At 39.7% G+C, this 20429-nt stretch overlaps 1 protein-coding gene across 1 annotated transcript in view; it reads left to right on the top strand.

Moving 5' to 3' along the window:
• The window catches only part of tmem232 (transmembrane protein 232), a 132857-nt gene that overhangs the window by 54808 nt on the left and 57620 nt on the right, over nucleotides 1–20429 (top strand). Inside the window, exon 9 of the mRNA XM_072583646.1 lies at nucleotides 1379–1557. Coding sequence (XP_072439747.1) covers nucleotides 1379–1557 — 179 coding nt within the window. The remainder of the gene's footprint in view (nucleotides 1–1378; nucleotides 1558–20429) is intronic.

Genomic DNA, 20429 nt, shown 5'->3' with positions numbered 1-20429 from the left:
AATGATCTCATCATGGGAACGTCTACACTCACAGTTTAATTGGCAGCTCAAATAGATTGCTAAAGGATTAATAATATGATGTTATGAATAAAAGATTGCTTTTATAATGGATTAAGTGTTTGTACCATAAATTTTCAATGTACTTTCATGAATTTTTTTTAATATAGTGAAGGCTGTAGTAGATATAAATGCCTTGGTTTTATTTCATCTCAGAATGGTTCCTGAGGTCTTTGCATGGTAGATATTGGGTGACTTGTCATGGAGGGTGTAAGGATCAAGGATGGTAAGGGGGTTGATGTGAGTTAGCCTTATTTTGGCATGGGGCTTAAAGCAGCCATAGTAGTTGGTTGGAGGCCCTGGGGTGGTGTTAAGTTGGCATTGGAGCATGGAGGGGGCATGGAGCCATGTTGATGTGAATGAAGATGTGAGAGGTAGAGGGCCTGAAATTTAACAAAATAACTGAGACAAAGTCTCAAGCAACAAAGATAATCCATTTAAACAACTCCCATCATTATTTGCCAATCCCTGTGGCTATCTCTGATCTATTTCTGGGGATGATGGACTGACTCAATCCTTAGCCCCCACCTCCCCTTCTGAAAATGTAAATTGTGTTTAATGGGGTATTTTCTACTGTGGCAGGCTTGCTGAGTCAGAAAATTCTCTGATTGGAGCCAGCCTTCTTTGTAGAGACAATCTGTCCCGTAGTCTCTAAGCTTCATGGCCACCCAATGCTTAGATATTATAATCTTTTTAAACAGAACTGTTGTATACAGCAATAAATAACTTTGTCTTTCAGGAGAATAAATGATACTTTACCTTGATTGAGGTACTAAGCTTGCACAACTTGAAACAATTGCAGATGGTTCTGATAGCTACTTTGATGGTATTGCTCAACAGTGTGACTGTTTTATCAGAGGACTCCTACATGTAGATTATTTATTGTTTGGCTTTGAAATGGCACATCTGCAAGTTTGGAAGCTTCTCTTTGGAGCACAGAATTTTAAGAATCATGACACAGAGTAAATAACATCCAAATAATGCATGAGTATGGAAATTTCTTTGAACAATTTTATTATGAATTCTTGATTCAGAGGTCAAGTTCCTTTTGATCTATTTATTTAATCTGTTAAGCATCATGACTCACAGTAACTCACTGGTCATGATGTCCTGTTTCATCTGGTACATAGTTAATTACAAGTAGATAACATTTCCATTTTTTACTTCATTATATAAAAAAGAATTTCAGGTCCAATATGACTCTTTTGCCCGATCTGTTGCATTTTCTGTTTTTATTTCAGATATCTAACATCTGCAGTACTTTCAATTTGTTATATTAGAGATTTTATTACTTTCTCAAAATATCCTTTGTGGTCTTCAGGTAAGAACAACTTGCCGGTGTCCTCGGCAAGTGCCTGAGCCCCAACAGAAAGTATGTAACATCAGTCCAGTGCTAAGGGAGTGCCTCCTGGTTTGGATTTATGTAAAACATAAAATTCAACACTTGGATGATATTCTGAAACATCTTCTCCTAAGAGAGAAACTGTGCAATACAGATTGGTAAGTTCCATCATTTTCAAAACATTGCATTTGCTTCCAGGTTTAATAAACTGGCAATAAATGACAAATATTACTCAGGAGAATAAAATATTCCTGCAAATAAGTGTCAAATCTGAAAGAATGAGGGCACCATTTTATGACTTGCACAAAGGCAAATATGTATTTGCATCCAATTTAATGTTGTGCAGATTTCATGTTAGCTAATCTTTTTAAGCTACTGTGTCCATTGTTCATTTGTTATCATACTTTTCATATATATTGGGCTTCACAATTTGATCAATAGAACTATTCATTATGTTTTAATCTTTCGGGTCCTAAAGAATTGGGAGCAGCATCAATGAAAATCATGGGAATTCATTTCATATCCTGTACCTTGGGATACTTGGACACATGTACAAAAATCTAAGCTCAGATGTTTGGTATTTATACAGTGACTTTCAAATCTATTCTGCATGACTGAACAAAATTGATAAAATGATATTTTATACATATAATTTAAGATTAGGTTTCGGCTTAAGAATGCATATTGAATTAATGTACAGGTATTGATCAGGGTGGTGAAGAAGGCATTTCGCACACTTGCCTACATTGGTCAGGGTGTTGAGTATGGGAGTTGGGATGTCATGTTGTAGCTGTATAGGCTATTGGTGAAACCACTTTTGGAGTACTGTTTATAGTTCTGGTCATCCTTCTATAGGAAGGATATCAATAAATTGGAAAGGGTTCAGAAAAAATTTACAAATATGTTACCGAGACTAGAGGGTTTGAGTTTTAAGAATAAGTTGGATAGGCTGGGACCTTTTCTCCCTGGAGTATTGGAGGTTGAGGGGAGACCTTATAGAGGTTTATAAAATCATGACAGGCATAGATAAGGTGAATAGCCAAAGTATTTTCCTTATGTTTGAAAGTTCAAAACTGTAAGGCATGGGTTTAAGGTGAGAGGAGAAAAATTTAAATGGACCTGAGGGATAACTTGCCAAAAGGAGTAGTGATGGTAAGTACAGTTACAACAATTAAAAGGAATTTGGACAGGTACATGAATAGGAAAGGTTTAGAGGAATGTGGTCCAAATGCAAGCAAATGGGACAAGGTCGGATTGGGATGTTTGGCTGGCACAGATGAGTTGGATCAAGGGTCTGTATCTGTCCTGTATGACTCAATGACTCTATAAATACAGTAGCAAGAACATCATGCACACTCTCTCTGTGCAATTTTGAAGAATTCTTATCAATTATACCTTGTATGTATCTTACCAAGAGATTCATACCCATAAATACAGTCATTGAGACATAGAGATGTACAGCACGGAAACTGCCCTATCGGTCCAACTCGTCCATGCCGACCAATTATCCTAACCTAATCGAGTCCCATTTGCTAGCACTTGGCTCATAGCCCTCTAAACCCTTCCTATTCATATACCCATTCAGATGCCTTTTAAATATTGTAATGGCACCAGCCTCCAACACTTCCTCTGGCACTTCATTCCATACATGCATCACCTCTGTGTGAAAAGGTTTCTCTTTAGGTCCCTTTTAAACCTTACCCCTCTCACCTTTAACCTATGCCCTCTAGTTATGGACTCTCCACCCCAAGGAATATTTTGACTTTATTTTTTTAATTTTAGGTTCATCAAATTATTCATTTTTTAAAAATATTGAGGTGGAAAACAAACTGGCATTGCACAACAAAGTATCGAGCTTCCTTTATAATTTCAGTGTATAAACATGGTTATTGAGAAATCAATGTGATTGAGGTAAAAGTTTTTAAAAACAACTTTCAGGAATACTTTCTTAATCAGTGTGTTTGAATGCATGCTGACTTATGAAAATTAACTCAATCTTGAATATTGTATCTTCCTCAAATCGCCAAGGAAAAGGACAATTAAACTGGATCAATGCTTTAGCCAGTTAAACTAATGTATCCTTATTGTCATTACCAATCAGTGTTAAATTGACAGCTATCCATTTAAGTTTGAATTTTATTTCACTGTTACAAAAGTCAGAATCCTTTTTTAGGTAGCCTTTGGTGTTTGTTTATGTCCACCAGTTCAATAAAAAGTCTATAATGTACATAATTCCTTGCTCTCAAACAGAGACTGTTTGGTTCATTGCAAGTTAATCTTTGTGAATTAAAGTGATAAAGCTATTGATTCACAATCTTGGAATTCCTTTCCTAAAAGGGTTGAATGAATTTTTTTTAATACTCATTTGTAGGACTTGGGCATCACTGGTTGGCCAACATTTATTGCCTGTCTTTAGTTGCCCTTGAGAAGTTGACCTGCATCACACAAAATGCAGTGATCTAAGAGAGGATTCACACCGTCTTCTCAAGGACAAAGAATGAGGAATAAACTCTAGTCTTGTGAGTGACATCCATTTCCTAAAAATAAATTATTTGTGAAAAAGTAACAAGATGCATAATTGTTTCCCATACAACCTTGTCCAACATAAGTGAAATAATGGATCTCCTAAGAAAAATTTACTTATCACAAAAAGGCTGGGAACCATATTGATGGGAGATTAGGCTGTAGAGAAAGTGTAAGTAATTTAGCACGGACGTCTTAGCACTGGAAAAGCTTGCCCATCATCCAGGTCTGTTGGAGTACAAGTGTGATGTGGGAGATTTAATCTGTAAGGAGGGTAGCAGGCCAAAGCTGAATAGTAGCAAATTAAATAAGTGCTCGACAGGATTGTTCCTCTGTAATTGTAAATCTTGGAATATCTCTCAGTTGGTTTGACTGGATACCTTCTAAATTAATACAGGCATGGTCTATGGACAAAGTTTCCCTTCAATGCACTTATCCAATTTCCTTTTGAATTTTTTTTGTTGAATTCTAATTCATTCATCCTTTAAGTAAATGTATTCCAGTTTGATAATTTGCTGTGTGAAAATAAGCGTTTTTCTCTGATTTCTCTTCTTTCTTTTTTGTCAAATATGTTTCTGTTTGTTGCTTACCAACTTTTATGAAGACTTCCTTAATGAGCAATAGAAAGCTAGCATGAAACTGCAAAAACAATGTGCAGATTAATGAGTTTTGAGAAGATTTGTAGCTCAGGTTGAGGTTCTGGATGTAAGTTTGCTCGCTGAGCTGGAAAGTTCATTTTTGGACGTTTTGTCACATTACTAGGTAACATCATCAGTGACCCTCCTGTGAAGCACTGGTGTTAGTGACCCACTTTCTATTTATGTGTTTAGGTTTCCTTGGGTTGGTGATGTCATTTCCTGTGGTGATGTCATTTCCTGTTCTTTTTCTCAGCGGGTGGTAAATGGCGTCCAAGTCGATGTGTTTGTTGATAGAGTTGCAGTTAGAATGCCATGCTTCTCAGAATTCTCGTGCATGTCTCTGTTTGGCTTGTCCAGGGATGGATGTGTTGTTCCAGTCGAAGTGGTGTCCTTCCTCATTTGTATGTAAGGATACTAGTGAGAGTGTGCCATGTCTTTTTGTGGCTAGTTTTCTGCTTGGTTTTCCAATGGAGTGTTTGTTACAGTTCTTGCAAGGTATTTTGTAAATGACATTAGTTTTGCTTGTTTTCTGTACAGGGTCTTTCAAGTTCATTAGCTGCTGTTTGTTGTGGTTATTGTGCAGATTAATCAGTACTTATAAAGGGAAGAAACAAATGGGTGTACACACTTCATGGAGCAGCTGTAATAATACATTCATCATAATTTCTGATGGTCAGACATTTTTTTTATCTGAAGGGTAGATTGGAGTTCCATATCAGGACCATGCAGAAGTCTTGATGCAGCCAGTTTTGTAGGAATTGCCTGGAAAATTTGAGTGGAACATTTCAGATTATTTCTGACTCACTTAAGCTTAATGGTTATGCTGGAAAGGTGAGAGTAACTATATCCTACTCTACATTCTGTATAATTATTAAACTGAATCCCGATCACCATGCAATACCTCCCACTGACTCCCGACGCACCAAGCCCCCACAGCCAGCTTAGTCCCGCCTGACCTGACAACCCTGTTTAGTCACAACACCCCATATCTAACCAATCTTCAGACCCAGCTCCGTGATTCCACTAGATACAAGCTACACCTGCCCCCACCAAACCAAAACTTAACACCTCAATTCTGCCAGACCCAACCACCCATCCCAAACCTAACACCTTCAGCCCTACCAGATCCAAAACCCTCCAGACTACCCTGGAATATTCCCCTGAACTGACATCTCTCCTCCACTGCCAACCTGACCTCTCCACTTCCAACAATACATGTATCCTCAACATGACACCTCCCCTTGAACTGACCCCTTGACCTATCATGATCATTCATCCACTTACTTGAAAGCCTATCTGTCTCAACCACTTGCACTCTAATCCCTCATCACCTTGCTACCAAATCTCCACCTCCTTCCCTACCTTTCTCATCCAACCGGCACTACTCACCCACCCAGCACCTTATCCCATTCACCAGCTACGACCCTTACCTCATCCAGCTAGCCCTTACACCCTCAACACCCAGTAGCCTACTCCTCACCAATTTCCTCAATCTAGTACTTTAACACTCAAAACAACCCTCTCCATCCATTTGCTTCACTATCTCCTTTACCACCTATCATCTACATTTAAATACTGACAATTTCCCAGGAGCTGTCAAGGTGATGTCAGGTCATTTATTATTTAAATTATTAAGTTTAAACATAATTTATGCTGTAAGATTGTGAAGTACTTACTACTGAAAAAGTGAAAATTAGGATTGATTTTCTGGCTGTGGACATTCCTGGATTGATTTTCACAGTTCTGTAACTGGAGGCTCCTATTCAAGGATTTCGAAGGCAGAACTGAATAAACTGAATGTAATTTTTTTTTGCTCAGTAAAGGGTCAGAAATTTGGACCATTGTGAGTACAGGTTCAAGTAGGAGGTGAAAGGTCATAGAAGACAAGGACCTGTTAAGTCCATTTTAAAGATTGTTGGCCACATTGCCATAAATATGAGAACACAAAAAATAGAAGTCAACCAAAAGACTCCTTGAGGCTCCATCATTCAGTACAATCATGCTCAAACTTCTGCCTCAGCTAGTATCTGTTAATTTCCTGACAGACCAAAGATTTGTCTATTTAAATGTAAATATACTCAGAACTGCAGCTGTCTAGGTTATACAATTAAATCTAAATTTAATCTAAAGATTAACAATCCTTTGATTGAAGAGGTTTCTTCTCATCTCAATCCTAAATGATTGACTTCTTGATTGAACAGTCAGGGGATACCATTTCTCAATGTATATACAATCAAGACACTTCTAAGTCTTGCATGCTTCAATGAGATCACTTCACAATTTACTTAGCTTTTTTCATAGGATAACCCCTCTAAATCCAAAGGATTTATCTAGTGATCATTGGCTCCTTTAATTCTTCCTAGGATGTGGGTGTCACTGGCAATGCCAGTATTTGTGGCTTATTTGCTCATCCCTAATTGCCCTTGAACAGAATGGACAGTTAAGAGAAAACCACATTGTTCTGGGTCTGGACTCACATGTCGGCCAGACCTTGTAAGGATGCTTCTTACTGTTTTTTGCAGGTGATTTGTGTCTCAAACTGCGAAGACAGATACAAACTATTTGTTCAACATCTGTGGCATTTCCTTATTCTGATAATAGTTTCTCCTGTTTTTGATTCTAAGGAACTGATGTATATTTTAGCTATTGTCGTTTAATTTACTTGCAAAGATTCTTAAAATCTGTTTTGGATTCCTGGCTAGCTTACTGTTATATTCTACTTTCCCCTGTTCATCAATTTTTTTTTTATCACCCTTCCCTTGCTATTGGCCAGATTACTGAGGGATAATTACCCTGTCTTGTGTTGGTACCTTAACTTTAACCTGACAGAGCCAATGGAGTCTTAGTTTAATGCTCACATGCTCATTTCAAAGATGGTACCTTTTTACAGTGCAGCATTCCCTCAGTACTGTACTGGAGTCAAGATTGTTGTATTTAAGTCCTGGAGTGGGACCTGAACCAACAACTTATGGTTTGGGGGTAAATATGCTACCAACTGATACTGTCATGGCTGAATGTATGACAGTGTATGCTACCTTTGAGATGTGAATGTGACTATCAAAAGGCAGACAGCAAGATGGTTGAATGCTGCCAGCACCAGAAGTAACAAGTACAGGATAATCGCTCATCATAATCAAGACGTCTCCCTTTGGGCTTTAGTGGATTTCACAGCGAATGGTCACAAAAAGAATTGCTGATCCAAAGCAGATTTACTCACCAAAAAAAATTTTCATTTTGAGATTTAAATGCAATCATAGAAATGATTATGTTAAATTAAATAACCACAATAGTATGAAGACATCAGAGGTTTAATTAGGCACATTTAATGCCCAATGCATTTGAAATAGTTTGCTAAATGCATTTTGTGAGGCATTTAAATAATGGATGAAAGATAAATTAGTAATCTCGAAGGTAGAATGTTGATTCGTTGGTTACAAATGTCTCAAAACATCAGTCATCCCCATGTAAATTTGCATTGCAAAATATCAGTGTTTGGTGCTCAATATATGCCCTATGTGAACAGTCGAGTTAAGGCACACAAATAGCTAGATACAACATAACCATGAAACATAACCAAATGAAAGAAAGGTTATTAACATACCAGAGCTAAAAGCGGAGAAAATTCAAAAACCATAAATAACTATCTCAAAAACTCAATTCTGCACTAAGTTGAGAATTAAAGTGCCTACTGTTTAAATATGACAATTTAAATGTTATGATGTGGAGGTGGCAGTGTTGGACTTGGGCGGACAAAGTTAAACATCATACTATACCAGGTTATAGTCCAACAAGTTTATTTGGAAGCACTAGCTTTTGGAGCACTGCTCCTTCATCAGGTAGCTGTGGAGCAGAATCATAAGACACAGAAATTATAGCAAAAGATTATAGTGTATTGCAACTGAAAGAGTATATTTAAAATATAAGATTTTATAAGAAAATGTGACATCTCAGCTCAGACAATGCATTAAAGGTGCGAGTTTAGAGTCTGTCTGTATCCCAATCTTGAGTCAGACTGGTTCTATTTACAAAGCAGGAATTTATAAAATGTTACTGGTTGCAGATTGTATTCTTTTTGAGCAAAATAGAATGTGTCTGCAAATACAGTTCTGCAAATGCAAATGCACACTCACGCAGACCCTCTCTCATATCCATGCTCTCTCTTATACACACACACACATACATCCTCCACATTCACACCTTCTCACAGGTTTATACTCCATCACATTCATACATTCACTCTACCAAGCACGAGCACATGCAAACACACACTGCCTCACGTGCACTCACACACATGCACATACATTCACATGCACACACACTCTTTCTCACATGCAGATACACACACATATACTTTGAGGTGAATTTGTATTTGCAGAGTTGTATTTGCAGACACATTCTATTTTTCTCAAAAAGTGTACAATCTTCAAGCAGTCAATGCAGGCAGTAAATCCATGTAACATTTTATAAATTCCTACTTTGGAAATAGAACCAGTTTGACTCAACATTGGGATACAGACAGACCCTAACCTTACACCTTTAGTGCATTGTCTGAGTTAAGGTGTCACTTTTTTAAAAAAAACCTTAAGTTATCTCGAGAATGTGACTTAAAAGAAGTTCTGGGATTTACATTTTAATGAACCGAAACCTTCAACCCATTCTAAAAGATGAAAGAGGTAACACCAATCTAGATTTGTTCAAAATATCGTTTCAGTTGCATGTCATCTTTTGCTATAAATTCTGTGTCTTAAGATCCTGCTCCACAGCTACCCAATGAAGGAGCAGCACTCCGAAAGCTAGCGCTTCCAAATAAACCTGTTGGACCATAACCTGGTGTTGTGATTTTTACTTAAATATTTGCATACAAATATCTAGATTTTTCCAAAGTCATAATTTCTCCCCCTACTTTCCAGTAGATCTTACGGATCTAGACTGTAAATGCAGGAAGGATTTTTCCAATGTCCAGAACCAGGGGTCATAGCCTATGAATATGTAATAGACCATTTAGGACCAAGATGAGGAGAGATTTCTTCACCCAGTGAGTGTTGAACCTGAGAGCCTCCAACAGATTTTCTCTCATCTGTCTCTTCATGAAAAGGAACATCCTAAACTTCAACCATTGAGCGCAAAATTGAAGTCACTCAGCCCTGGAATATATTCTTGTAAATCATTTCTGGCTATGTTCTAATGTGTTCATATCCTTCCTAAAATGCATTCTCTTGAATTAGCCACAATTCTCCAGTTAAGGCTAAACCAATGCTTTATAAAGGTTTGCCTTAATTTTCTTACTTTTGTACTCCATGACCCAGTTTTTAAAAACCCAGGATCCCATATGCCTTTTTAAGGTTGGAAAGAAACAATTGGTAGAGTGCCATATGAATCAGTCCTAAGACTTCAATAAGTTACTAGCTATAAAAGGCAGATGGTAGTTGTAGACAGTTGTTTTTCTGACTGGAGATCTGTGACTAGTGGTGTTGCCCAAGGATCAGTGTTGGGACTTACGTTATTCATAATATATGCATTCAGAAATTTGGATGAAAGTATAGATGACCTTATTAATTCATTTGCAGATAACATGAAAATTGGGAAGTGAGGAAGGTTGTCAAAGGATATAGCAGGAAGGTTGTCAAAGGATATAGCAGGAAGGTTGTCAAAGGATATAGCAGGAAGGTTGTCAAAGGATATAGCAGGAAGGTTGTCAAAGGATATAGCAGGATGTAGAACAGTTGGAAACTTGGGCAGAGAAATGATGTGGAGGTGCTGCTGTTGGACTGGGTTTGACAAAGTCACCTGACGAAGTAGCAATGCTCCGGAAGCTTGTGATTTAAGAGGAATCTTGAGGCACAAATCTGTAGCTCCCTGAGGATAAGGTGGTAAAGAAGGCGCATTGATTATAAAAGTTGGCAAATCATGTTGCAACTGTATTAAATTTCAGTTAGGCCACATTTGCAGTATTGTGTGGAGTTCTGGTCACCACATTTCTGGAAGGATGTGAAGGCTTTGGAGAAGGTGCAAAAGAGGTTAACCAGGATGTTGCTTGGATTGGAGTCTATTAAGTATAAGGAGAGATCAGACAAATGTGGATTGTTCTTGATCATGTCAGGAGCTGAGGGGTGAACCGATAGAAGTATATAAAATAACGAGTGTCACGGATAGCTTTGATGGTTAGAGCATTTTTCAGGGTGGAAATGTCAAATAGTACGGGGCATAGGTTTAAGGTGAGAGAGGAAAGATTTAAATGAAATTTGCAAGGCATGATTTTAAAAAATACGAGTGTGTTAAGTGCCCATAATGCATTGCCAGACGAGGTGGTGGAAGCAGATGCGATAACAAGTTAAAGAAGCATTCAGGTACACACACATGAACAGGCAGGGAATAGAGGGATGCAGATCATGTTCAGGTAGTTGAAATTAGTTTAGAACAGCATTCATGGTTGACACAGACATGGTGGGCTGAATTGCCTGTTTCTGAGCTTTATTGTTCTATGTTCTATATTTTAATGACTTGGAGGAGAAGGTCAGAGTGAAATGCTGATGTGGTGAAGATACAAGGAATCTGCGAGGGAACACAAATAGATTGAGTGAGCAAAACTTGGCAGATGGAGTTGCATTCAGAAAGTGTGAGGTCAAAAAAATCAAAAAGCAACTATTATTTGAATTGAGTTTCAGGTGTTAATTGTGCATTGAACACAAAATGTCACCAAAAGAGGCAAATGGAATTTTGAGGATTCTGAGGGGAATTGACAGGATGGATGTTGAGAAGATGCTTCTACTAGTGGGGGAATCTCAAACTAGGAGATGTAGATACAGAATAAGGGAAAATTATTTCAAAACTGAGATGTAAAAGAATTTAGAGTCATAGAGTCATAGAAATGTACAGCACGGAAATAGACCCTTCGGTCCAACACGGCCATGCTGATCAGATATTCTAAACTAATATAGTCCCATTTGCTAGCATTTGGCCCATATCCCTCTGAACTCTTCCTATTCATATACCCACAGATGCCTTGCAAATGTTGTAATTATACCTGCATCCACCTCTTCCTCTGGCAGCTCATTCTATACATGCACCACCCTCTGTGTGAAAAAGTTGTCCCTTGGGTCCCTTTTAAATGTTTCCCCTCTCACCCTAAACCTATGCCGTCCAGTTCTGGACTCCTCCACCCTGGGGAAAAGACCTTGTCTATTTATCCTATCCATGCCTCTCATGATTTTATAAGTCTATGAGGTCACCCCTCAGCCTCCGACACTCCAGGGAAACTAGCCCCAGCCTATTTAGCTTCTCCCAATAGCTCAAACTCTCCAACCCTGGCAACATCGTTACAAATCTTTTCCAAACTCTTTCAAGTTTCACAACATCTTTCCTGTAGCAGGGAGACCAAAATTGCACACAGTATTCCAAAAGTGGCCGAGCCAATGTCTTGTACAGCCAAAATATGACCTCCCAACTCCTATACTCAATGCACTGACCAGTAGAGATTGCCACACCAGATGTCTTCTTCACTATCCTTCCTTCCTTTCAGTGAATAGTGAATGTCTGGCATTGTTTACCCCAGAGATTTGTAGAGCTAGATCATAAGTATTAAGAGGAGGTAGTTGATTTTTGAAATACCAAGGAGTTGAGGGTTTATGAGGAGCAGGCATGGAAAAGGAGGTAAGGCGAGGGCAGATCAGCCATGATCTTATAGAATGGCTTGAGGGACTGAAAGGCCCACATCTGTCCTTTTTTTTTATTTTCTTATATTCTTGCACACCAAAGTCATTGATATAGATCAAGAAAAGCAGTGCTTCTAAGTTGATCCTTGCGGACCTGCTCTAAATACAATCCTTTGGTCCAAAAGCAAGTATTTGTTACTTCTGTCTGCTTTCTGTCACTCAGCCAACTGCTGCCACTACTTCTTTAATTCCAAAGGCTTCATCATCACTGACAAGCTTGCAGTAGCAATTTATGACATGCTTTTTAGAAAACCATTTACACCATATCAATCACATCACTGACATCAATCCTCCCTATTAGCTCATCAAAAACTTGAGCAAGTTAGCTCACTTCAATTTTCCCTTAACAAATCCACATCACATTTTTTAATTCATATTTATTTAAGTGATTGCTAATTTTATTCCAACTGTTAGGCATGATATCTGGGCTCAGCTTTTAGAAGAGGACTTAATTGAGGAGGAGACAAAAGTTCAGTTTCACAAAAGTTAATTAAAGTCTTGGTATTAAATTCTCAGAATCTTTAAGGTGGGTCAGCTTTCCCAACTTTTGTGACTGGGAAACTCTTTTGTATTCTTTAGCATGCAATAAGTATTAATTTCCACCATGGATCATTGGAAATAACTCACCACCACAATCTTGTTAGGTCAGGGACAATGGGGTACGTTTGTGGCATTGGTGCATTGGGATCCCTCTCTGCTTAAGATTAGTAAATTTATTGAATACTTTTCGTGGGAGTTTAAAGTGGTTTTGGATATCAACTCGGACACAGTCAGTAACCTGTCTGTGCTCTGGGAGACTGCCAAGGCCTATGCAAGGGGTATAATAATCTCTTATTCAGCTAATTGTGGGGAAACAACAGTGGGGAAAGCAGCAACGTCTGCTCAAGACCCAGCTGAAGGTAGCCGAGATCACATACTTTGATTGGCCATCTGTGATTAAATTACAGCGAATTACAGCTCTCCAGGCTGCTCTGAATTCCTTACTTTCTCAAACAGTGAGGAGAGAGAGAGATTCCTTTTGCGAATCAAAGGATATTTGAGTAAGGGTGTAGGCCAGGTAAATATCTGGCATATTTGGCTAGGAAAGAGCGCCACCACCTCCCCAATCTATCATGCCTATCAGAGAGGGCACTGGGACTCTTACTTGTGGCTCCAAAAAGATTAATATGGCTTTTAGGAAATTTTATTCCAAGCGATATCAGTCGGAGGGCTGTGAGGACCATTTGGTGAAAATGGACTCCTTCGTTAAGAACCTGGACCTTCCAGGTGAGACTTCAGAGCAGGCTTCCCTTGACAGTGCAGGAGACACAGGAGGCGGTAAGGCAGCTCCAAAGTGGTAAGGCACTGGGCCCAGATGGCCTTTCGAGTGAGTTTTATAAGGAATTGATGAATATGTTTACTGGGCCAATGCTGGACATGTACAATTATTTGTACAGTCAGGACTGCCTCCTGCCCTGTTTGAGAGAAGCTAATATTTCTCTCATCCTCAAGAGAGGGAAGGCTGTGGAGGTCTGAGCTTCATACAGGCCCATCTTGCTGCTAAACTTGGGGTAATATCCGATCTCAAATGTGAAATCTGATTCTCTTTCAGGTGGTCCCAGGAGGTTTTCTGTATTTAGGCATTTTCATTACTCCCACCTTTGACCAGTTATATAAGGCTAACTTTGTGCACTTGTTCAATAAGATAAGGCAGGATCTTCAGCGTTGGGAGGTTCTTCCAATATCTTGGTTAGGCCGAATATCTCTTATTAAAATGAACATTCTTCCTCGCTTATTATATCCCATGTGAATGCTCCCTCTAATGGTGCATGGGCAAATGTTGCGGATACTCAATGGTTGGCTTGGTTCTTTTATTTGGCATCACAGGTGGCCTTGCATTAAGCTTGCCAAATTGCAGCTTCCCCAGGGAATGTGGGGGGTAGACTTTCCAGATATTGAGGTATCAAATAAACCCTCTTCTATCCTTTGTGAATGATTGGACGTGTGAGGACCTGAGGTCAATTCGAGGATATCGAGGTCTCCCTGATGAAGTGCCCCCATTAATCTGTTATGCATGGATAAGGTGAGGACAGTCATGGAACCCAATTGTCATCAGTATGGTTAAAGCCTGGAGAGTGATGCGACAAAGTGAAGGCAGTTTATCTGAAACCTCCTTTCTCACTCCTATAGTAGGAATGCCAGGATTTCAGCCAGGGTTGATGGACTCTGGTTTTAAGTTATGGGATCCAGGGGAATCTCTTGCCTGGGAGATTTATTTGAGGAGGAGGTCATGATGTCCTTCGATCAGTTGAGTCGCAAATATGAATTTCCCAATAAGGAGCTCTTTCGTTTCTTTCAGGTTCGGGACTTTATTCAGAAAAAGCCTACAGTTTGATTGATCCTTATAGGTCTGACATAGAGAGGAGAATGCTTCAGACTACAGGCAGTTTCCTGGTTAGCACCCTTTACCATTTACTGGGAGATGGCGCCTTGAAAGATATTGAGCGTCTCCGTGGGGTCTGGGAGCAAGAGTTGGGAGTGGAGATTTCATCAGAGATATGGGAGGACATTTGGGAGAACATGAGAAAGATTTTGATCTGCAACAGAGTGCATGCTATGCAGCTGAAGGTCCTTCACAGGGTTTATCTGGCCCCAGAGTAGCTTGCGAAATTCAAAAAGGGACCCTCTCCATTGTGCCCTAAATGCAATATAGGTATAGGCACTTTTACCCATTGTTTGTGGTCATGCCACAAGTATTGAGGCACAATAGCAAGTGTAATGGAGGGGGTCCTGAGGACTGAGGTCAAGATAGATCCACTGCATCTTCTCCTGGGCTTGTCAAATTTGCCTTCCTTAGATGAGCATGGGAAAAAGCTGTTTAATATTTTTACATATTGTGTAAGGAAGAACATTTTGATGAGTTGGGTTTTGGAAAGCCTTCTGGGCCTGCCGGAATGGTATACATTAGTTATGGAACACATCCCTGGATGTCCGTACAAGTATGGTGCACCAGAAAAGTGAACTTTTCTACAAGACGTGGTGGCCCTTTCTGAACCATCCAGAAGCAGATCTGTCAGCCATATTAACTAGGGCTTTTGTTTCGCCATGAGACCTGGGTCTGACGAGCCAGGTGCCCTGAGAGGAAGAATCCCAAATAAATACGGGATTGCTAACTGATGCTCCTAGTGATAAGGAGCTTTGAGAGGGTTGCTCAAAGTGGGGTAATTTTATTTAAATTAATCTAGTTTGTTCAAGTACTAATTGAATAGTATGGGTAGCTTTTTTATTATTTGTTTTGTAGAGTAGAGTAGTAGTTAGTTTATTGTAACAGTTGTTACACTCTCAGATTGTTATATTTTTTGTAATTTTATTGTTCTGTAAAGAATAAAAATCGTTTCAATAAACAAAAAGAAAGGTGGATAGGAAAAGCCAAGGAACTATAGACCGGTGAGCCTGACCTTGGTGGTGGGCAAGTTGTTGAAGGGGATTCTGAGGGACAGGATGTATATGCATTTGGAAAGGCAAGGACTGATTAGAGATAGTCAACATGGCTTTGTGTGTGGGAAATAGTGTCTCACAAACTTGATTGAGTTTTTTGAAGAAGTGACCAAGAAGATGAAGGCACAGAGGTGGGCATCACCTATATGGACTTCAGTAAGGCATTCGACAAGTTCAACATGGAAGACTGATTAGCAAGGTTAGATCTCATGGAATGCAGGGAGAACTAGCCATTTGGATACAACACTGGCTCGAAGGTAGAAGACAGAGGGTGGTGATAGTGGGTTGCTTTTTAAACTGGAGGCCTGTGACCACCAGTGTGCCACAAGGATCATTTCTGGGCCTATTGCTTTTTGTCATTTATATAAATTCTTTGGGTATGAACATAGGAAGTTTGCAGATGAAACCAAAATTGGTGGAATAATTGCCAGTGAACAAGGTTATGTCAGAGTATAATGGTACCTTGATCAGATGGTGGAGTTGGAGATGGAGTTTAATTTAGATAAATATGAGGTATTGCATTTTGGGAAGGCAAGTCATGGCAGGGTTCATTTTATTTAATGGTAAGGTCCTTGGGAGTGTTTCTGAACAAAGAGACTTTGGGGTGCTGGTTCATAGCTCCTTAAAAGTGGAGTCACAGGTGAACAGAGTAGTACGGAAAGCATTTGGTACACTTTTTTTTTAGATTAGATTAGATTACTTACAGTGTGGAAACAGGCCCTTCGGCCCAACAAGTCCACACCAATCTTCCGAAGAGCAACCCACCCAGACCCATTCCCCTACAAGCAATTTAACATTTTGGACTGTGAGACACGCAGATGCGGGGAGAATGTGCAAACTCCACACAGAAATTGCCTGAGGCAGGAATTGAACCCGGGTCTCTGGCGCTGTGAGGCAGCAGTGCTAACCACTGTGCCACCTTCATTGTTCAGGGCATTGATTGAGTATAGGATTTGGGAGGACATGTTGTGGCTGTACAGGATATTGATTAGGCTACTTTTAGAATACTGCATTCAATTCTGGTCTCCCTCCTATAGGAAAGATGTTGTGAAATTTGAAAGGGTTCAGAAAAGATTTCCAAGGATGTTCCTGGTGTTGGAGGGTTTCAAGTATAGGGAGAGATTGAATAGGCTGGGGCAATTTTCCTTGAAGTGTTGGATGCTGAGGGATGACCTTATAGAGGTTTATAAAATCATGAGAGGCTTAGACAGGGTGACTAGCCATGGTCTTTTTCCCAGGGTTGTGGAGTCCAAAACTAAAGGGCATAGGTTTAAGATGTGGAGGTGCTGGTTTTGGATTGGGATGGACAAAGTCGGAAGTCACACGACAACACGACAGTTGAATGTCCACCTCAACTGACGAAGTAGCAGTGCACCAAAAACTTGTGATTTCGAAGAAATCTGTTGGACTATAACTGATGTTGCATGACTTCTGACATAGGATTACAATGAGAGGGAAAAACATCTAAAAGGAGCCTAAGAAGCAACTTTTTTACTCAGAGTGGTGTGTGTATGGAATGAGCTGCCAGAGGAAGTAGTGGAGGCTGATACAATTATAACATTTAAATTGCATCTGTATGGGTACATGAATAGGAAGGATTTAGAGGAATATAGGCCAAATGCTGGCAAATGGGACTAGGTTAACTTAGAATATTTGGTCTGCCTGTATGAGTTGGACCAAAGGCTCTCTGACTCTAAGTCTAGTTCATTAATATCTATCAAAGGGTACGGTCCTCATATGGACCCCTCGGCAATACCACCTATATTCTTCCATCCTGCTCCCTAAGAACATGCTCACCATTATCCTGTGCCTTTTCTCCCTGAGTCAAACTTGCATCCAGCCTGCCACAGCTCCTCGTTCCCACAGCTATCAATGTGTATCATTTTAAATTTGTGACTCCAGGATAGCCCACATGAAAATCTACACCACCAATGGAACTGTGAATACTATACAGAATCTTTAGTAGTCAGATGATAATATGTAAAATAATGCATATCACTGGTCAAAAAAGATGTACAGCTATTAAAAAAAAATTAAAGGGAAGGCCACACAAACAATAGGTGACAGTGTGTGTTTTCAAAGGCATTCATTAGTTGTCTTCTATTGACTGACTCTGGTTGGTAGATTGAGGAGGATAAGTTATAACGAAAGCTAACACTGTCTTTGGTTAATGGTTATGTATGAACTTATAAGTAAAGATCATAGAAAGTAGGACTTGAGAGTAGAAGTTCTGAATGGTTCACTTCTGCTTCCATCACCTCAAATACTGAGGTTAAGTTTCGTGTCCTGCTATAGCAATAGCTGAGATCAGCTCATTGATCCAATGGCTTTCTTAGTCGAGATAGCCTAGTGTCTCAGCAGAGGGGATCTGTTTAGCTGCTTTGACATTGAAGGCTATAACCTCAAAAGATAAATATTTTGTTTTTGCATACAGTTGTTTTACACAACATAGTTCTATATATGATCATAGAATGGAATCATAGAATCCCTGCACTGTGAAAAGAGGCCGTTCATCCCATCAAGTCCACACCAACCTCCAAAGAGCAACCCATCCAGACCCACCCGAGCCTCGTAACTCCACAATTAGCAGGGTCAATCCACCTAACCTGCACATCTTTGTGGGATGAAATCAGAGCACCCAGCAAAAACTCAGGCAAACAGAGGAAATGTGCAAACTTCACATAGACAGTCACCCAAGGCTGGAATCAAACCCAGGTCCCTGCCGCTGAAGCAGCAGTGCTAATGTCTGATCTCATATAAATGTTCAGATTTAATACAAAGAAAAAAGTATTTGTTTAAGCAATAGCAGCAGAGATTTATAGCATTAACGCAAGAGTAATAGTGACTTTAGAACAAAACAACTTGAGGGCTTTGTCTGTTGGCAAACAGCATTTCAAGAAAAATCAAAATGATATCACAGGAAGAGGTGTATGGTTAGTGTACCCATGTAAGTTTTTTTAATAATTGAGATATAGTAAGGTTTACAACAGTAGTAAGGTAGTAATAAAATTGACGGATTATGTAATAATTAACACATAATAAAAGATAGCAGGATATGTTACACTATATGGGGGCTGATGATTGCCACTTCCAGTGTGGCAGTTGCATCTATAGATTGTATCTGCTGTTTGAGCAATTTCAGCTCAGAGTCATGAAACTGGAACAGAACTACAGACTCTGATGCATCAGGGAGGTTCCAGAAGGCAGTCACTCTGTTGGAATTGGATAATCAGATTTGACACAAAAGTAGATATGGGAGGGTTACACTGTGGGTGAGGCAGATATGGGGTTTGAGAAACAAGTGGAGGAGTCTCAGCCCTTACAGTTGATCAACACGTTCAAGATTCCTGCTGTATGTATGGATGACAACAGGAACTGCAAGGCAGATGAGTGAACTCAGTGTGGCACAGGTAGCCTTTTGAAGAAAAAACATTCAGTCAGACGATTGTACTCTAGTTTCTCACACACACATAATGCACTATTTCTCTGAAGGGCCTCTAACCTGTACTTCTCATTTATCCTAGTACTCTGGAACAACGTTCACTCACATCATATATTCAAATCTGTACTATTGTCGCTCCTAATTGGCTTACCTCAGTCCTGGAACACAGGTCACAACCCCTTTTCTCACCGGTATCCAAACCAAAGGGATAAATGTCCCTACCTTTTCTCTGCTGCAGCTGGTTCGTTTGCCAGTGAGGTGCGGTCTCCAGACACGCAACTCAATTCAAAGGGTTAGCCATCTTGGTGGGACCTTCAAAAATTGTTGATGAAAAGCATTTAGTCAGATGATAGTATTCTAGTTTCCCTCACACACAGTGCCTTTATTACTTGCAATGCAATGGACTCAACCTTAAAGGGACAACAGTCACCTTTGGCTGGAGAGTCTGTCTTTCAACAGTTATAATCGTATTTTATACACAAATCCACATCAATCATGTATCTGTTCCTTCTTATTAACCAATTACATATTGATTGTCAAGCTTTGGTAGCATAATCGACTTATCACATTTAGCATGGAGTATGTGGCACATTGCACTAGATCATTTACCTCAAACTTTGCAACACCAGTTGAATGTGATTCCTGTTTTCTTGCTGAATTGGGACATACTCCAGTTAGCTAGCTTAGCTTGTGTATGTGCTTAGCTAGGAGAATGTAAGGACAGCAGATGCTGGAGATTAGAGTCGAGAGCGTGATGCTGGAAAAGCACAGCAGGTCAGGCAGCATCCGATGAGCAGGAGAATTGATATTTTGAGCATAAGCCCTTCATCAGGAATGAGGCCTCATTCCTGATGAAGGGCTTATGTTGAAATGTCGATTCTCCTGCTCCTCGGATGCTGCCTGACCTGCTGTGCTTTTCCAGCACCACACTCTCAACCATCTGCTTGGCTACGGGTTTCTTTACTTGAGTGAAATCAGGTCTGATTAACCGTACCTGGCCTATGTGTCTAGCTGCACTTTTACTGTCCCTAGTCTCAAATAGCTTAGGTGACCTACTTTTATGTTCTGGCTCTGTTTTTGAATCCTTCTACAAGCCATTCAAGTGAGAATGTAAGTAGAGGTGCAGTCTAATTGGGGATAGACTCTGTTCTGTTATTGAAAGCATTCCATAAAGTTGTGCTGCCTGCTTTGTACTGCCTGCTCAGGGCCGGAAAGGAACTTGTAGTTACAGACAGAGG

The sequence above is a fragment of the Chiloscyllium punctatum genome, chromosome 2, assembly GCF_047496795.1.
Source record: "Chiloscyllium punctatum isolate Juve2018m chromosome 2, sChiPun1.3, whole genome shotgun sequence".
In the NCBI taxonomy this organism is placed as follows: domain Eukaryota; kingdom Metazoa; phylum Chordata; class Chondrichthyes; order Orectolobiformes; family Hemiscylliidae; genus Chiloscyllium; species Chiloscyllium punctatum.
Note: the sequence above shows the minus strand (reverse complement) of the source record. Positions and strands in the feature narration are given on the sequence as shown.